Here is a 14,618-nt window from a genome sequence, read left to right as displayed (position 1 = left end):
AATATCCTTTCAACTCCTGAGATCTAGGACACAACACTTTTATTGTCTAAGAAAGAAATAAAATATTGTCTGAGTCTCTGAAAATGATACCTAAAGGTGGACTTTGGAGAAACCAAGATGCTACATCCTGCTTCAAATAGACATGAAGCAGTCATGAAAGTGTGTACTGATTTCAGTAAAGCATGTGACAAGAGTATCGCACACAATATTTTTACAGACAAAATACAGAAATGTCAGTAGGCTAAAGCACAGTTCAGAATACTTGAGAAAAGCTGAACAGTCAACGCACACTGACTGATACACTGATGATAAGCAGAAAGGGGGTCCCTGATTCTTTTTTTCTTTTTTTTTTTTTTTGAGGCGGAGTCTCGCTCTGTCGCCCGGACTGGAGTGCAGTGGCCAGATCTCAGCTCACTGCAAGCTCTGCCTCCCGGGTTTACGCCATTCTCCTGCCTCAGCCTCCTGAGTAGCTGGGACTACAGGTGCCCGCCACCTCGCCTGGCTAGTTTTTTTGTATTTTTAGTAGAGACGGGGTTTCACCATGTTAGCCAGGATGGTCTCGATCTCCTGACCTCGTGATCTACCCGTCTCGGCCTCCCAAAGTGCTGGGATTACAGGCTTGACCCACCGCGCCCGGCCGGGGGTCCCTGATTCTAAATATATTTTTATCAATTACTCGAATGAAAACATTAAGTATTCGCTTATAAATCTGCAGATGACGTAGCACTCGGGGTGGGGAGCTCACCGATGAAACAGCACAGTCCATAGACAGTGTGGTGTAGAAATCACTTCAACTTTGGATTCGGACCACTTGGTTCAAGCTCACTGGTGGTGACCTTGGGCAAGTGATTTAATCTTCTTTAGCCTCAGCTTCCCCATATTTAAAATGTGGATAATACACTTGTTTGAAGTAGAGCCTGAAATTTGGTAGATGCTCAATGACTCTTCGTTCCTTGTTCTCAGTTGAAAAGGATCTCTACAGGATAAATCGTTGGAGCAAAAGCAAGGAGATAAAATGTACTTGATATAAACACAAGAGTCCTGAATCTAGATTCAAAAATTAAACTGAATGAGAACAGAGTAAGAGAAAACTAACTCCGTCATCAATTCATATTAAAAGATCCAGAGATTTTAGCTGACTACCTCAAGTCAGAAACAGAATGCCACTTGTTTAAAAAAAAAAAAAAAAAAAAAAAAACTTTAAAAAGTATTTTAATTCAAACTAATGTGTTAAATGCTGATGTTAATAAGCACTGCCTTATTATCTGGTAATTAGATAATGTCCCCCACCCTTGCAGGGATTTTAAACAAACACTAAAATTATGTAGTATGTGTTACAACAAAGTAATAAATAAGGCGCCCTATGAAAGCCCAAAGGAGGAAGCTGGTCTTATTTGGCCAAGAGAAATCAAGGAAAGCTTCACAGAGGAAGTGACCTCTGAGTATAATCTTAAAGCCAGACTCATTCCAGGTGGAAGATCAGCAAGTGCAAAGGCATGGAGGCCTGGAAGAGCCACTGAAGCAGCTGGAGAGACGGTGATTACGGTGGTCAAGGAAAGCTGGGGCAATGTGCAGGGTGGCTCCTGAGAAGCACTGCACACCAAGCCAAGAAGACCCTGCCCAGTTACAAAGCTAACGAATGACAGAACCAAAGGGAAGCTTAAGCTTTCTGACTCATCATGTATCCCCTCTGCCTGTGCCATCCTGTACAGTAGCCACTAGCCATATGTGGCTATTTAAATTTAACTTAACTAAAATTAAGTCAGTAAAATTTAAAATTTAGTTCTCAGTCACGTTAGCCACATATCAAGTCCTTAAGGGCCACATGTGCCAAGAGCCATGTCTATGTCACCAAAAGTCCACCAACAGTGCTGTTCAATGTCACAGGATCATCAAGTGAAAGGAAGTAGATTGAGTCTACACTGCTTTACAAAACAGAAAACAGGAGGGGAAAGAACAGATGGAAGCTATAAGGAGGAATATTTCCACTTCCTATATCTTAAGTTTTTTAATAACAGAAGAGCACCCTGTCACTGGAAGTATTCCAGCTTGACAGTCATCTTTCACAGTGATGTAGAAAGAGTTTCTGTATTGAATTCATGCCCTTTGGTTAGAATGTTTGTGTTCTTTCACAGCAGCCTGGCTGACAGCCCAGTGCAACCATATCTTTCTAGCTCCTTTATATAAAGTTCCTGTCATACTTGCTTATAAAGCCTTTGATATTTGGTTGAGAATCACTACTCCTGATAGCCCAGCATCCTAACATCCCAAATCATGGGAATTTTTTAACAGGATAGATGTTTTTAAATTGTGATTCATAGACTTCTAAAATTGAATGCAAAATTGTATGTGTATTTTTCAGGAAAGACAGGTCTATAGCATCAACCAGATGTCAGTAGGATTTGTGATCCCAATATAGAAAGCAAATGAATAAACACCGTACTAGAGACAATGGGACTTAATGGTTCCAACACTCCAAAAAGAGTCATCTAGATGCCATCTAGACACTTACTCAGGTCACTACTCAGATACTTATTCAGGTCATACTCTAAAGTTCCACAGAGTTTCACACTGACCCTTAAGAACCTAAAGACCATCACCCTACAACTGAATCATTTTAGAGCTCAACATCTCTCGACCTTCAAGGAGGAGAGAAGTGGGAGTAAAAAAGAGCAGGAAAATAAGCCCAAGGCACAAAAGTTGGATAACTCAGAGTCAAGTTGGGGAAGGTATCATCTGACAACCTCTTGCTGAGATGCTTATGAAAGCTCTCTTGGAAATCTTGGTGGTTCATTTTCAATGTTAGCCTACAGAAACAAACAAACCCAGTTAGATGTAATACCAGCTTACCAGCTGGGGAACTTCCCCAGTAAATCTAAGGCCTGCTGAGCTATTAGTCCATTTTTGAAATAATGACTCTGGTCTTACTATCACCTGATACATGACAATTGCACCATGATTCACCTCCAGGTCCTATAATATTTCTAGAACTAAAAGGGCTGATTTCTAGAACAACATACCAATTCCTCTGTCATCTGGTATAGCTGGAGAAGAACACTTTGGTTAATTTAACAAAAAAAAAGTGATAATGAGCTACTTATATAATCAATATGAATTATAAATCACACAAAGCTCAAAATACAATGAAGTACACGCACCATTGGAACTGTGTTGGATATAATACAATGAATGCTTCATTGGCAATATTCAGAAAGCACTCCAACATTCTATGATATCTAGTGGGTCACCATTACAATCTCAATTGTCATTATACTATATACCAATTAATAAAGGGCTCCATGTAACAAATGCCAGATAACAAATACCCTGTTTTTTGTTTTTTTGTTTTTTGTTTTTTGTTTTTTGTTTTTACAGTGAGAAAGCCCGCATTAAGCAATACAGAAACTGAAAGAATCCTGAAGAAAATTATGAAGTAGCTAAATCTTGTATTTTACAGCCTCCCAATTCCCATGTGATGACCCTTCACCCCCATCCCAGCCATCCACTGCCCTCACATCACCTCCTGGCAACCTCCTGTCCCCTCCCTAGGGCCACACCTGGTTTTACAGGTCCTGGTCAGGGCAACCCAAGGCACTTTGTTGATGCTTGTTAACTCAATAGTAGCCAATTTGGATATAAATCATCCAACAAAAGTTTACAGAATGCTCACCATATGCCAGCATGTGCTAGGTGCTGGAATTAAACGGGGGCATGTCCCTTCTCAGAAGAGCCTGCTCTCAGTGATAAGTCCTGAAAGAACAACATAAACTAACTCAAAGATGATAATGGCATATATTTTGCCTAATATGTCCCTGTTCTCAAGGTCATCAGCATTTTGTTAGAGAAATCTTAAAGCCTCCTCACTACCCAAACCCAAAGCATAAGCTTTTGTTAGCAGTAGGGCTTTAGCTGGTAAATGAGAGAAATTCGGGATGAGGAAATGCGTCAGCAATTTGTAATACTGGCCTCCTAGCAAGGCACTGCCAGGCAGATAACAAAATCACGTATAGCAATGGTTCTCAAAGCATGATGTCCAAGACCAGCAGCATCAATATCACCTGGGAACTTGCAACCAATGAAAATTCTCCAGCCCTACTTCAGACCTACTGAACCAGAAACTCTGGAAGTAGGAGGTAGTAATCTGTATTTTAACAAGTCCTTCAGGTGATTCTGAGACACAGGTTGACAGTCAGCAGTATAGATGAAACAGGCAGACCGCCTATGTCTGACTTCAACACAAAGGAACTAAATTAGGAATTAGCCTTGATGTTGATGGAAATCACCTGCTGAAAGGAATGGTCGCTGACAGAAAAGCAGCAAAACAGTTCCCAGGAGAACACAGCTGGAGATTGCCAAGACGTTAGTGAGTGACTGTTGAAAATCCATTTCATGCTTTTTGGCTCTGACCAGTCCCATGAGACAATGGTGTGGAAATCGAGAAAGAGGCACAGAAAGTTTGAAAAACTTCCAACCTACAGCTAAGCCGAAGGCTGAGAAAGACTTGGGAGAATTAGTTTTCCTCCTCCTGCTGGTTTCCAGACCCTCGGCTCTGGATCCAGAAGGCCACGCACAATGTCCTGCATCTCAGCAATGATGCCATAGACTGAGCATCATCAAGGCTCCATCCATGATCTACACCAGAGCATTTCTTCCTTTCCCCTCTAGCCTGCTACTCACTGTCCAGCTACATCATTTTTATCCCTCCCACAAAGGGAAGAAAGATGACATCCCCTTTTAATGACACAAGTCTTTGGAAAGCTCAGGCATATATCTGAAAGAAGCTTTCTAAATTCTCCCGAGATGAAGAGAACCGATGCAGCCCAAATGCAGCAAAAATGCAGCAAAAGACCAAATGCAGCACACACAAAAAAAATATAGCCTCAAGATTATGCAGAGTTGCAACAGTGATTCAAATTAACCACCCACAGGCAAAAAAACCACACTTGGCACAGGTGCCAGGCAGGGCCTCTCTCTGAAGCCTCACGTGGCTGGAGTGTGGCTGAAGCCTGGCTGGGCATATCATTCCCAAGCCCCACCCACCTGCTTCTGGGATTAACTACTGCTTTACAAATGGGTCTATTTGAGGCTCCTTTTTTAATAAGTAAGAGGATTAAGGGTGGAACTATTTAGTCCTACAAATTTGGAGCTCAAAATACAATAAAGGAAGCTCCTAAGAAGTACCCACTGCTCTGGGAGGCGGCAGGGAGGATGTCTTGGATAACTGACACATTTTAAAGTCATTCACTGCTGTTCCCCTTAATCTGGCCCATCTTCACCTTATAAGAACACATCTTCTAGCTGTTCCCTGCTTTCCAGAGATGAGGACACTGGGGCTCATCAAGGTTTATAAGGAAACATATTTGGGGTGCTCAGTGAGCAAAGATACACCATAAACATCTCCCTGCAATAAGCTTAACACTAAGAAACCATGAGGTTGGGGGAGTCTAAAAACTTTGTGCTGTACCTTCTGTCCTTAATTAAGATTGATGCTGGAAACATGACTGATGGGTGAATCCACACAGGCGTCCTCTCTGTGCATGTTTAGAAGACTTGGGAAAACTAACATGTTTCTATCCCTCTTTGGAAGGGACTGCTTTAGAAGCCACGTCGTGGTGGTGGTAGTGGTGGTAGAATATTAGACACTAATTTCCACGCCTGGTCCCCATAACTACCCCTGTTCCCTGTAATTCCTACAAAAATTCACACTGGAATTTGAAAAGAAATGGTTACAGAGGACTGTTCCTTGGCTTAGTCGTTCAGCATTTATCAGTATGAAAACCCAAGATGATGAGAGGATTCAGAGTGACACGTACCTTCCACTTAACCATGGCCTCTGAGTAGAAAAGGCTAGTAGTTGCATATTTTGGGGACACTCAAATGTAACAGGACTGGGTAGGAGGCAGTCATCATAAAAATGACAAGAAAAAGCAGGTTACAAGATCTCTCCCCAGCTTCCTTTCTGTTGTGTGACAGCCCCACTGCAGAAAACAAAGGTCTTAGAGAAAAAGTAGATTTCTGAAGTTGGCCCTCTGTGAGAGACCTTAATAATCTTATCCAAGAGGAAGACAAATAACCTTCCTTTTCTGAAAATCCTAGGAAAAACCCACACATATAATGAATTATTCACAAAGGCTGAACCTAAAAATGAGAGAGGCAGAAATATAGAAAGATGAAAAGATGGGCAGAAAGAGAAAGTAAAGACCTGGTCTCTCTCTCTCTCTTTCCTTGAATAAAAGGATATTAATTAGACTTGCATTCAGGTTTCCTCTTTTATGTCTTTGTGGTCAGTGATAAGCAAAATAAGATCAGCAGAGTCACCACTGATGGACTGGATTGCACATCTGGGCTTTGGTGTCTGGTGAGCTGTAGCTTTCCAGGCAGCCCTGTGCATGACGTAAGGGAGGCGGTTGACCTGCTCATCAAACATACGTAGTTAAAGGTTGCAAGAGTTCTGAGAGCTTAGCAAAGCTTCACTCAGTTTTATTTTCACTAAGAATATGAAGATTGAAAGAAACCAGATGTTCCTGTAAAGAAGGGGGAAAGCAGCAGAGTTTGAGGGGGAAAAACACCTACATTTTGTACAGCAATGCTATAAAGAGATAAGTAATTTTGGATGGAGCTAATAATTTCAGAGTCTCAATGTTTCAGAAGAAGAAAAAGTAGGCCTGTTCTCGTTACTTTCCTCTTCCTCCTTTAATTCATAGCATGCATTGCACCTATTGCAGATACAGCAAGTGGAGGGAAGTGGAGAAATAATGACATGCAAACCAACAGACAAAACTATCACATTGAGGATATTTTTGTCTCTATCCTAAGTCATTTCATTTCTGTCAAACTCCTTCACTCCAACTCATTTTCCAGGCTGCATCCCAATTACAAATGGTCCCCACAACAAGTCATGGCCTGGTTTCCAGATGAAACATTACCCACACTTCATATCAAAAGCAAAGCCAACAGGCAATTCAGAGATTGTCCTGGGATGCTCAGAAAATGAAGACCTTTCTCCTACAGCTCCAGTAGCAGCTGCAGTCACTATCTGTTTCAACATCTGCATCTGTGCACAGGTACACAGAAGATATGAAGCCTTTCTGCATTATCTGATCATAGGATATAATTACAGATTTCATCCTTGTTAGCTGCCATTGTCTTCCCTAATCAAGGCATCTTGCCTCATGATTCACTACAGTTACATCAAACTTGAAATTCTTACCAGGACCTTAGTCTACTATCCTGCAATGTGCTGTATATGTATAGACAACAAAAGCAGAAGAAAAGAAGATACCAAAATGGGAAATTTTAGGAGCTAAAACTCGAGACCATCCTGGTTAACATGGTGAAACCCCGACTCTACTAAAAATACAAAAAAAATAGCTGGGCCTGGTGGCGGAGTAGTCCCAGCTACTCAGGAGGCTGAGGCAGGAGAATGTCGAAAGTAAACCCAGGAGGCGGAGCTTGCAGTGAGCCGAGATGGCACCACTGCACTCCAGCCTGGGCGACTCCGTCTCAAAAAAAAAAAAAAAAAAAAAAAAAGAACTAAAACTTTTGGTAATCCTCACCAAAATCCTCCAAAATAAATGGACATTTTATAATGGGAGACTCATAAAAATAAAGCATACAACCTCTGATCCATAGCCAGAGTGCTTTGGGGATACAATGAAATTCTCTACAATAAGAAATCATGGATTAATGTCCACAGGTTCATTGTGATGAGCTTCAATATCTCAGGGCTGCAAACATATTTGACCTTCCTACTGTAAGCCATATTCATTTCCACACAAAACATGTGCTCCCCTGCTGAGAAAACCAAGGTGATGGAGGTGTGGGGGGCATATCCTATTGCCCAATTCTGGCATAGAGTCTCCAGGCCAGACACATTACGTCTTCCCTTCATACCCGTGACCTGGAAAAGTTCAAACAAGTGAGGGGCATTCTACAAGCCACATGAGAGGTGCTGTATGCCCACAGGGTAATTGGCCCTGGGCATGAAAGAGTGAGAGCTGGTAAGCGTGAAGCACAGTGAACATGGAAGGGCACCCAGAACAGCCCACTGCCAGAGAAGATCTATTAGATGAGCAAAAAAGAAAAGGAGGAATCATATAGAATGTAACATCACATTTTAAACCACATTAGCATTTTTAAAAAGAGTATGGTATCCACTGCAGAGGAAAGTGCCATAAGAAAATAAAATTATCTCCCTATGCAGATGTAGCTTCCAAGAAAAATGAAACACATTCAGAGTAGGCTGTTGACTTGCCACCATCTTTCATGCCAAATCTGGGTTATCTTGAGCATTTCTTCCCATAAGAACTAGACCTCCCCTATTAATAACTGGATAAGGTTACCCTCCCCCTCCAAGTCAGGGTGATCCTAGAAGCATAAATTAAACCACTCCTTTTATTTAACCAATCTTTTCAGACAAACAAGATTAAAGACCAGTAACGCACAGCATGATGAGACCACTAATGTGGCACATAGAAGTGTACATTATCCCCCTTGTCCTACAGTGACTTTCTGCAGGCAATGAAAATGTAAATCTCAAAAGGTGTTGTAATACAAACAAAATCCTCAAGCATGCTAAATGTGCATATGTCAATATGAAAGCAGGTCTTGACACGCTTTCTGAACAACTGAACAACCTTCCCTTCTTAAAAAAAAATTTTAAAAATCTGGCACTTACAAAGAGCAAAGAAGTACTTCCTAAACTTTAATGAGCATATTAATCACATAGGGATCTTATTACAATGTAGATTCTGATTCAGCAGGATTGAAGTGGAGGATTCTGAATTTTAACAAGTTCCCAGGTGATGTGGATGCAGCTCCTTGCTCTAAGAGGCAAGAATCTAGAAGACTTCACCTGAACTAAGACCCCTCCCCACTTCAAGCATCCTGAAATTTCCAAAAGACACCATTAATAATAACAACTAGTGTTTACTGGGTAAATAGATAATGCTTTAGGCACGTGATATATATTAACTCATTTAATTCTCCCAGTATTATTATTATCCTCATTTAACAGATAAGAAGACTGAGTCACAGAGTAATGAAGTAACTTTTCAAGGTCACAGAGCTGGTGAAGGAACTAGGATTTGAACCCAGGCAGCCTAGCTCCAAAACTTTATGGGCAACCACTACCCAGACTGACTCCCAGTAAGACAAAGCAAGATTATTTGGGAAGTTGGATGTTTAGAAAGGAAAGGAAGGTGAGACTAGGAATTTAGGTGCGTTTCCCCAGGAAGCCCAATGTTTCCACATGATCACCACCAGAAGGAATATATTAGTCAACTACATTGTACATGGTGTATTTTACATTTTCCAACAGGGCTCCACTAAACACCTTAGCAGATGTTCTCTGAACACTGTTACCACAGCCTACATGCTGTAGAACCACTGTGAAATTGCCAACTATGCAGACAGAAGAGACCATTGGGACAGGGCTTGGGGCCAAGGCACTGAGCATGATGCCGAAATCAACTCCCTCGAGAGTCTCCTGTTTGACTCTCTTTGGTCCATTCTGGCCAAAGACAAGGAAAGGGAGGCGTAAAACTCACAGCCCCATCTTGCGCGCTCGCAACGCCTGGTGGAAAGGCGGTGTCTTTGCAGCGGAAGAGAAAACGTGAAAAAAGATGACCGCGTGGTGTAGAAAACGTTCCTGGTTTCTCAGCCCCAAGCCTGGGCCTGGCCGGAAGTACCCCGAGGTGCTGAACCCGGGTAACTGGGGAGCCCCGGGCCATCGGGAGTTTCAGCGGCGCTGTCCGAGGTGCCAACGATGGCTGCTGGCACACTTTGCCACCCGCGGGGTGGTTGGGCGGCTTTGTCTACCGCAAAGAAACGGGAGGGCGCCTGTCTGAGTAAACACGTCCCTAAGACAGGGGCACAGCAAAGCAGCACCTGGTGGATAGGAAGATTTAGAGAACTGTAGAAGCCAAGTGAGAAAGGAGGGCCCAGCTGGGAAATCCGTAGACTGCCTAGAGGAATATTTGCAGCCGCAGCACACAACACAATGAGATCTGTCCGCTTTGTGCAGCGCACCGGCAGGCGTGACTGCAGGGACCCGACCCCTCCCCCGCCCGAAACCTTCTCCCTAGCTAGATACGTTTAACTCAGGCAATGGATGGCCCAGGATCACTCTGTGGGAGTGGAACAGGAGAGAGGGGTGCAGAGAGGAGGGGAGAGGGAGAAGCCCAGCTAGGGGTGGCTGTGGGAGGATGCGAACAGCAGCAGGAAGAATATCTGCTTAGAGATGCTCCTTCGTTTCTAATGAGGGGTGCTGCCTAGAAGCACCACGTGCCAGCCAATCACGGAGCTGCTGAGGCTGGGAACTAGAGAGGAAGGAGGGGAAGGCCAGAGGCTGGGGTTGGGGGAGTAGGGAGATGCCCAGGTCCTGTGGGAAGTGAGCCGCGTGTCTGGCTAATACTAGAGACCCAAGTCAGCTCCAGCTGCCTCACTGCTGCACACCTGGATGGTGGGGGTGGGAAAGAGGGAGAATAGGGGAGAAAAAAGGGGGCCTTCTTTGCAGGTGCAGCCCTCCCAAATCTCCCTCCCAAAGTCCCATGTCTCCAACCCCATCCCCATATTTAACACCAGACCACTAGCTTGCCTCCCACTAATCCCCTTCACTACCTCATCACCCCCAATTCCTAATGGCCTTGCCAGGCGTCCAATCCTTAGTGAAGAACAAGGCAGCCAGCTGCCTAATCATTTGGTGCACTTGATTAAACCTGCAAAGAAGCTCCTTCCATGTCTGTTCACTCTGACACCACCACCATCAGAGATGGCCCCTACCAGAGCTTTGGGGAGAGCAGTTCCTTTGGAGCTACGGAGAGAGAGACTGCATGCACACTTCTGGCCTCAGCGGATGAATTCAGGCCCAGGAGATCCACTTGGATCCTGGATACTGGGAGAGCAACCAGCTGGGTCAAGCACTAAGAAGCAAGAGTACCCAACCAAGGACCAAGGAAAGGACGGGCCTGATGAGCTGTTCTTCCTTGGCTGAGAGGAGAACTCCAAGTTTGAGCTGTTTGAGCTGTGGCAACAGAGATCACCTCCCCTGACAGACACTCATTCATGCCACTTTCAGTGGAACTTAAACTTAAGTCCCCAGAGTTAGCTGAATCCCCAGCCAAAAGCCTGTTTTATTTATTCATCTGTCTATCTGTATACAAGGTTTTGGCCCTGGGAGGTTCTGAACTGATAAATTCCCTCATGGAGCCTTGATTTCCATACAGGAAGACAGTGCAGCGTCTCCTGGCTGGTGGGGATATGGGCAGAGTGGCTGGCTTAAAGAAAGGAAAACGAGAATTGATTATGAAAGGGAGCATTGGGGCAACCCAATCTATGTAGAGGGCGGCATGTGAAGGGAGTAGGGGTGGAAAGGAGGCTGGGAATCAGACAAAGCCTAGCCCAGAAAGGGACGCACCCAGGGACACTAGAGATTTCCACATAGGAAAAATAAAAAACCCAAAGTCTTACCTTGAAAAACACTAGTGCCCAAACCGGTCTCCACAGCACCAAGCTTGCCCCTTAGATGCACCGAAGAGTGCGCTTCAGCAAAGGGGCAAATTGGCACCAGGAAGGGGGTGGGGGGATACATTCCATGCTAGGCACCCCCCTTCACCCGAAGAAATGCAAAGGGGGAGAGGGAGTTATGGTGGGTAAGAAAGGATATGGCCAATCGATGAGCTTCTTGGCATATTTCCTGACAATGTTATCTTCTCCGAAGATGAACAGGGATCTGTTGACGGTGAAACAGTTCTGCCGGACGGGAATGGGGTTGTACAAAGCCATAGTCCGCGCCCTCTGCGCTTTCGTCTGCTTGTAGGCGGCAGCCTGCCCCGAGGCCAGCACGGGGGTTCCTTGCCGGTTCCTGCTCTGGTCCGAGTCTCCATCGCCGGACCCCGGCCTGGCGACCACCGCCTCCCCGAAGCGAGCCATCCTGAAGTTTAAACAGACAGAAGACACACAAAGGTGATCGCGGCCGAACACCCGCACACAGCAACAAGCAGAAAGACACACGGAGACTCAGAGCCGCATCCAGACAGGCACTGGGACCACCGCCTCTGGGGAGCTCCGCGAGCTCTTCGGAGAGGCGGCAGCAGCAGCCCGCCGCTGTGAACTGTTGAATCTAAACGCAACCTCTGCAAAGCTCCATTCCTCAAGAAGAAGAGAAAAAACGGGGGGTAGGGCTTGGGGGTGCTCAGTTCCTGGAGGAAAATATTTTTTTCAAAATGCCAGTGTGTGGTGGTGTTCAGGGACCAGAGAGGAGAGGGGTGGAGTAGGCTGCTCTTCAAACATAGCTCCTCTTCTGGCAGACGCACCACCTAGTTCAGGGAGAGATGCAGGCACCGGCCCGCTAGGTAACAGTTTGGTGATTTATTGGTTGGGGGAAGGGGTGGGAAGGAGGGGAAATTGAAAACAAAAGAACTTTTTAAAAAAAAATAAACAACGACGAGGACGGGGTTACGGTGACATGCTTTATAACGCCAGTCCCCGCGAGTCCATCTAAGAAATTCCACCGCGAAGACTTGGGTCTTTATATCTGCCAGCAGAGACGCATCCAAAGGTTGGAGAAAGAGGGAGGGAGGTGGGGAGAGCGATACTGAGGTTCCTGCGTAAACCGCAATGCCCAAAATCTCAAAATAAGAAGTCGATTCAACCGAAGAGGGACAAATGACTTCAAAGCTCCTGCGCTTGGGCTAGAAGTTGAGCAGCATCCAGAGAGCAGCGAAACCTGAGTGCCAGCATCCGCCCGGAGCGCTCGCCACCGCCGCCTCCCCGGATCAGCATGCAACAGCGATCCGCGGCTGCGCCGCCGAGAGGGCGGGAGCGCGAGCGGGCTGGCGGTGAGCACCAGCGGGCGAGAAACAGGTTGCAGCCGAGCCTCGCGGCGGCCTGGCACCACACTTATCCACAGACCGAACTTCCTCACTAATGGCTCAGTCTTCCTCTTCCACCCAGGCAGCGCTCTCGGCGGAGCACTGGAGAAGATGCGGAAGGAGAGGGGGGAGGCGAGGCAGGGGAGAGCGAGCAGAGGTGCAGCGAGGCGCGCGCGAGCGCCGGGAGAAGCGGGGGAGGAGCTGGTGAGGCGGGAGAGGCGGGGACGCAGCCGGAAGGCTGGAGGTTCCTGGGAGGTGAGGCTGGCTTGCCTTCTTGATTTATGTGGCCAAAGGGTAGCGGCCACCTCTGCAAAGGTCCAGTGAAGAGTCCCCTTTCCCCCAAGTAATGCCGAGAAGAGAGAGGCAGGCGCAGCGGGCGACGCGGCGGAGTCTCCGCAAGAGAGCCAGGGCCTGGCGTGAGGCGCACACGCACGCGCGCCTTGGTTCCCTGCAGAGAGGTGTCCCCAGTGCTGTGCCCTGTTCGGTGCCTGGCGCCTTGCCACAGGCCCGCCACCGCCCTAGTGAGGAGTCGGGGCCTTTGTGCGCCTAGCGCCATGGCAGCGTCGTCTCTCCTCCGCACCTCCCATGCTCCACGAACACTGCCAGGGATTTCCAAGGATTGGGCAGCACCCTCTCCCCATCTCCCCAGTTAGCATATGGGAGGCCCCGTGGGGAAGGCTAGGACCTCTGGGGGTTCCACACTCTGCTGTTGGTGCTGGCTCCTAGCGGGAGCTTCTTCCCTCACAGGGCGGCCTCCTGGTTCCGCTGTAGGAGAGCCCTGCCCCACCTCTCCTGGAAGGGCCCTCCATGGTGAGTTATGGGCTAAAACTACCATTCTCGAAATGCGAACAATCAAAAGGATCCTCCAGCCCCCTATCCTTTACTCCCAAATAAGCTCCACGGACTTTCTCAAACCCACCCCATTAATGTAGGAAAAAAAATAGAATTGGTATCTGAGCTGCAGAGATGGGAAAGGTGGACTCCAAGCCCCAGGGAAAGAGCTCCTGTTTAGCCGCCAAGCCCTTCCCCACAGTGACTGGTGGTTTGAACTGAGGACAGGGACCAGCCGTCCCCTCCCATGTCCACACTAGCTGGGGCACACTGTCCTCCGCGTTTTCCTGCCTTGGCTCAACACATAGTCCTCTCCAAATCCTCCCAACCCGAACAATGGAAGGGAAGAAGGAAAGGAGGGGCTGAGGAAGGAAACAAAGACACTAACCAAAGCCCAGAGGTTGGAAACCATGGGTGAGTATGGCTTCACGCGTATGAAGTCAGATGAACTGTTGAGAGGTGAGGTCTGAGTGCATGGCACGTGTGTTCCTACAAGTATGTGTCTGTGTGTGGGCAAGGCCATGTGAGAGCACTGACATGTGTCTATTGTGTGAGAATGTATGTGAATGTGTGCGCCTGTGTGTGTGAAGGAAAATTCTGAGTACTGGAAATCCAAAGGAATTGTCTCAACATGTCCATCCTGCTGCCCTTGGGGAAGGCGTTTGACCTTTTGATTCAGGGGAGCCCATTTCAGGTGAAATTACTATTCAAAGTGAGTCAGCTCTAATTGTTATTTTGATTTCACATTACTGCCTCACTCTGTCCTTCCTCCTGCTTTAATCAGAGGGTCCTCTTCTGTCTGAATACCTAGTCAGACGTGAAACGGAGGGAGGGTAGTGCTGTGAACCATGAAGTCGCATCAGCCAGTCACTTAGAACTAGTTCCAAGTGGCTATCTTGGTATTCCTGTAAACTA

General features: G+C 46.4%; 1 protein-coding gene across 1 annotated transcript in view; it reads right to left on the bottom strand.

Moving 5' to 3' along the window:
• The window catches only part of LOC117074843 (voltage-dependent R-type calcium channel subunit alpha-1E-like), a 174,873-nt gene extending 161,896 nt beyond the window's left edge, over nucleotides 1-12,977 (bottom strand). The window contains exon 1 of the mRNA XM_033196737.1: nucleotides 11,666-12,977. Within this exon, the coding sequence (XP_033052628.1) occupies nucleotides 11,666-11,931 (266 nt within the window). The 5' untranslated portion in view covers nucleotides 11,932-12,977. The remainder of the gene's footprint in view (nucleotides 1-11,665) is intronic.
• Between the last annotated feature and the right edge of the window lie 1,641 nt (nucleotides 12,978-14,618).

This window comes from Trachypithecus francoisi, unplaced genomic scaffold, assembly GCF_009764315.1.
Source record: "Trachypithecus francoisi isolate TF-2019V2 unplaced genomic scaffold, Tfra_2.0 Lachesis_group5, whole genome shotgun sequence".
In the NCBI taxonomy this organism is placed as follows: domain Eukaryota; kingdom Metazoa; phylum Chordata; class Mammalia; order Primates; family Cercopithecidae; genus Trachypithecus; species Trachypithecus francoisi.
The sequence above is the reverse complement of the archived record's forward strand: the minus strand, read 5'-3'. Positions and strand labels throughout refer to the sequence as shown.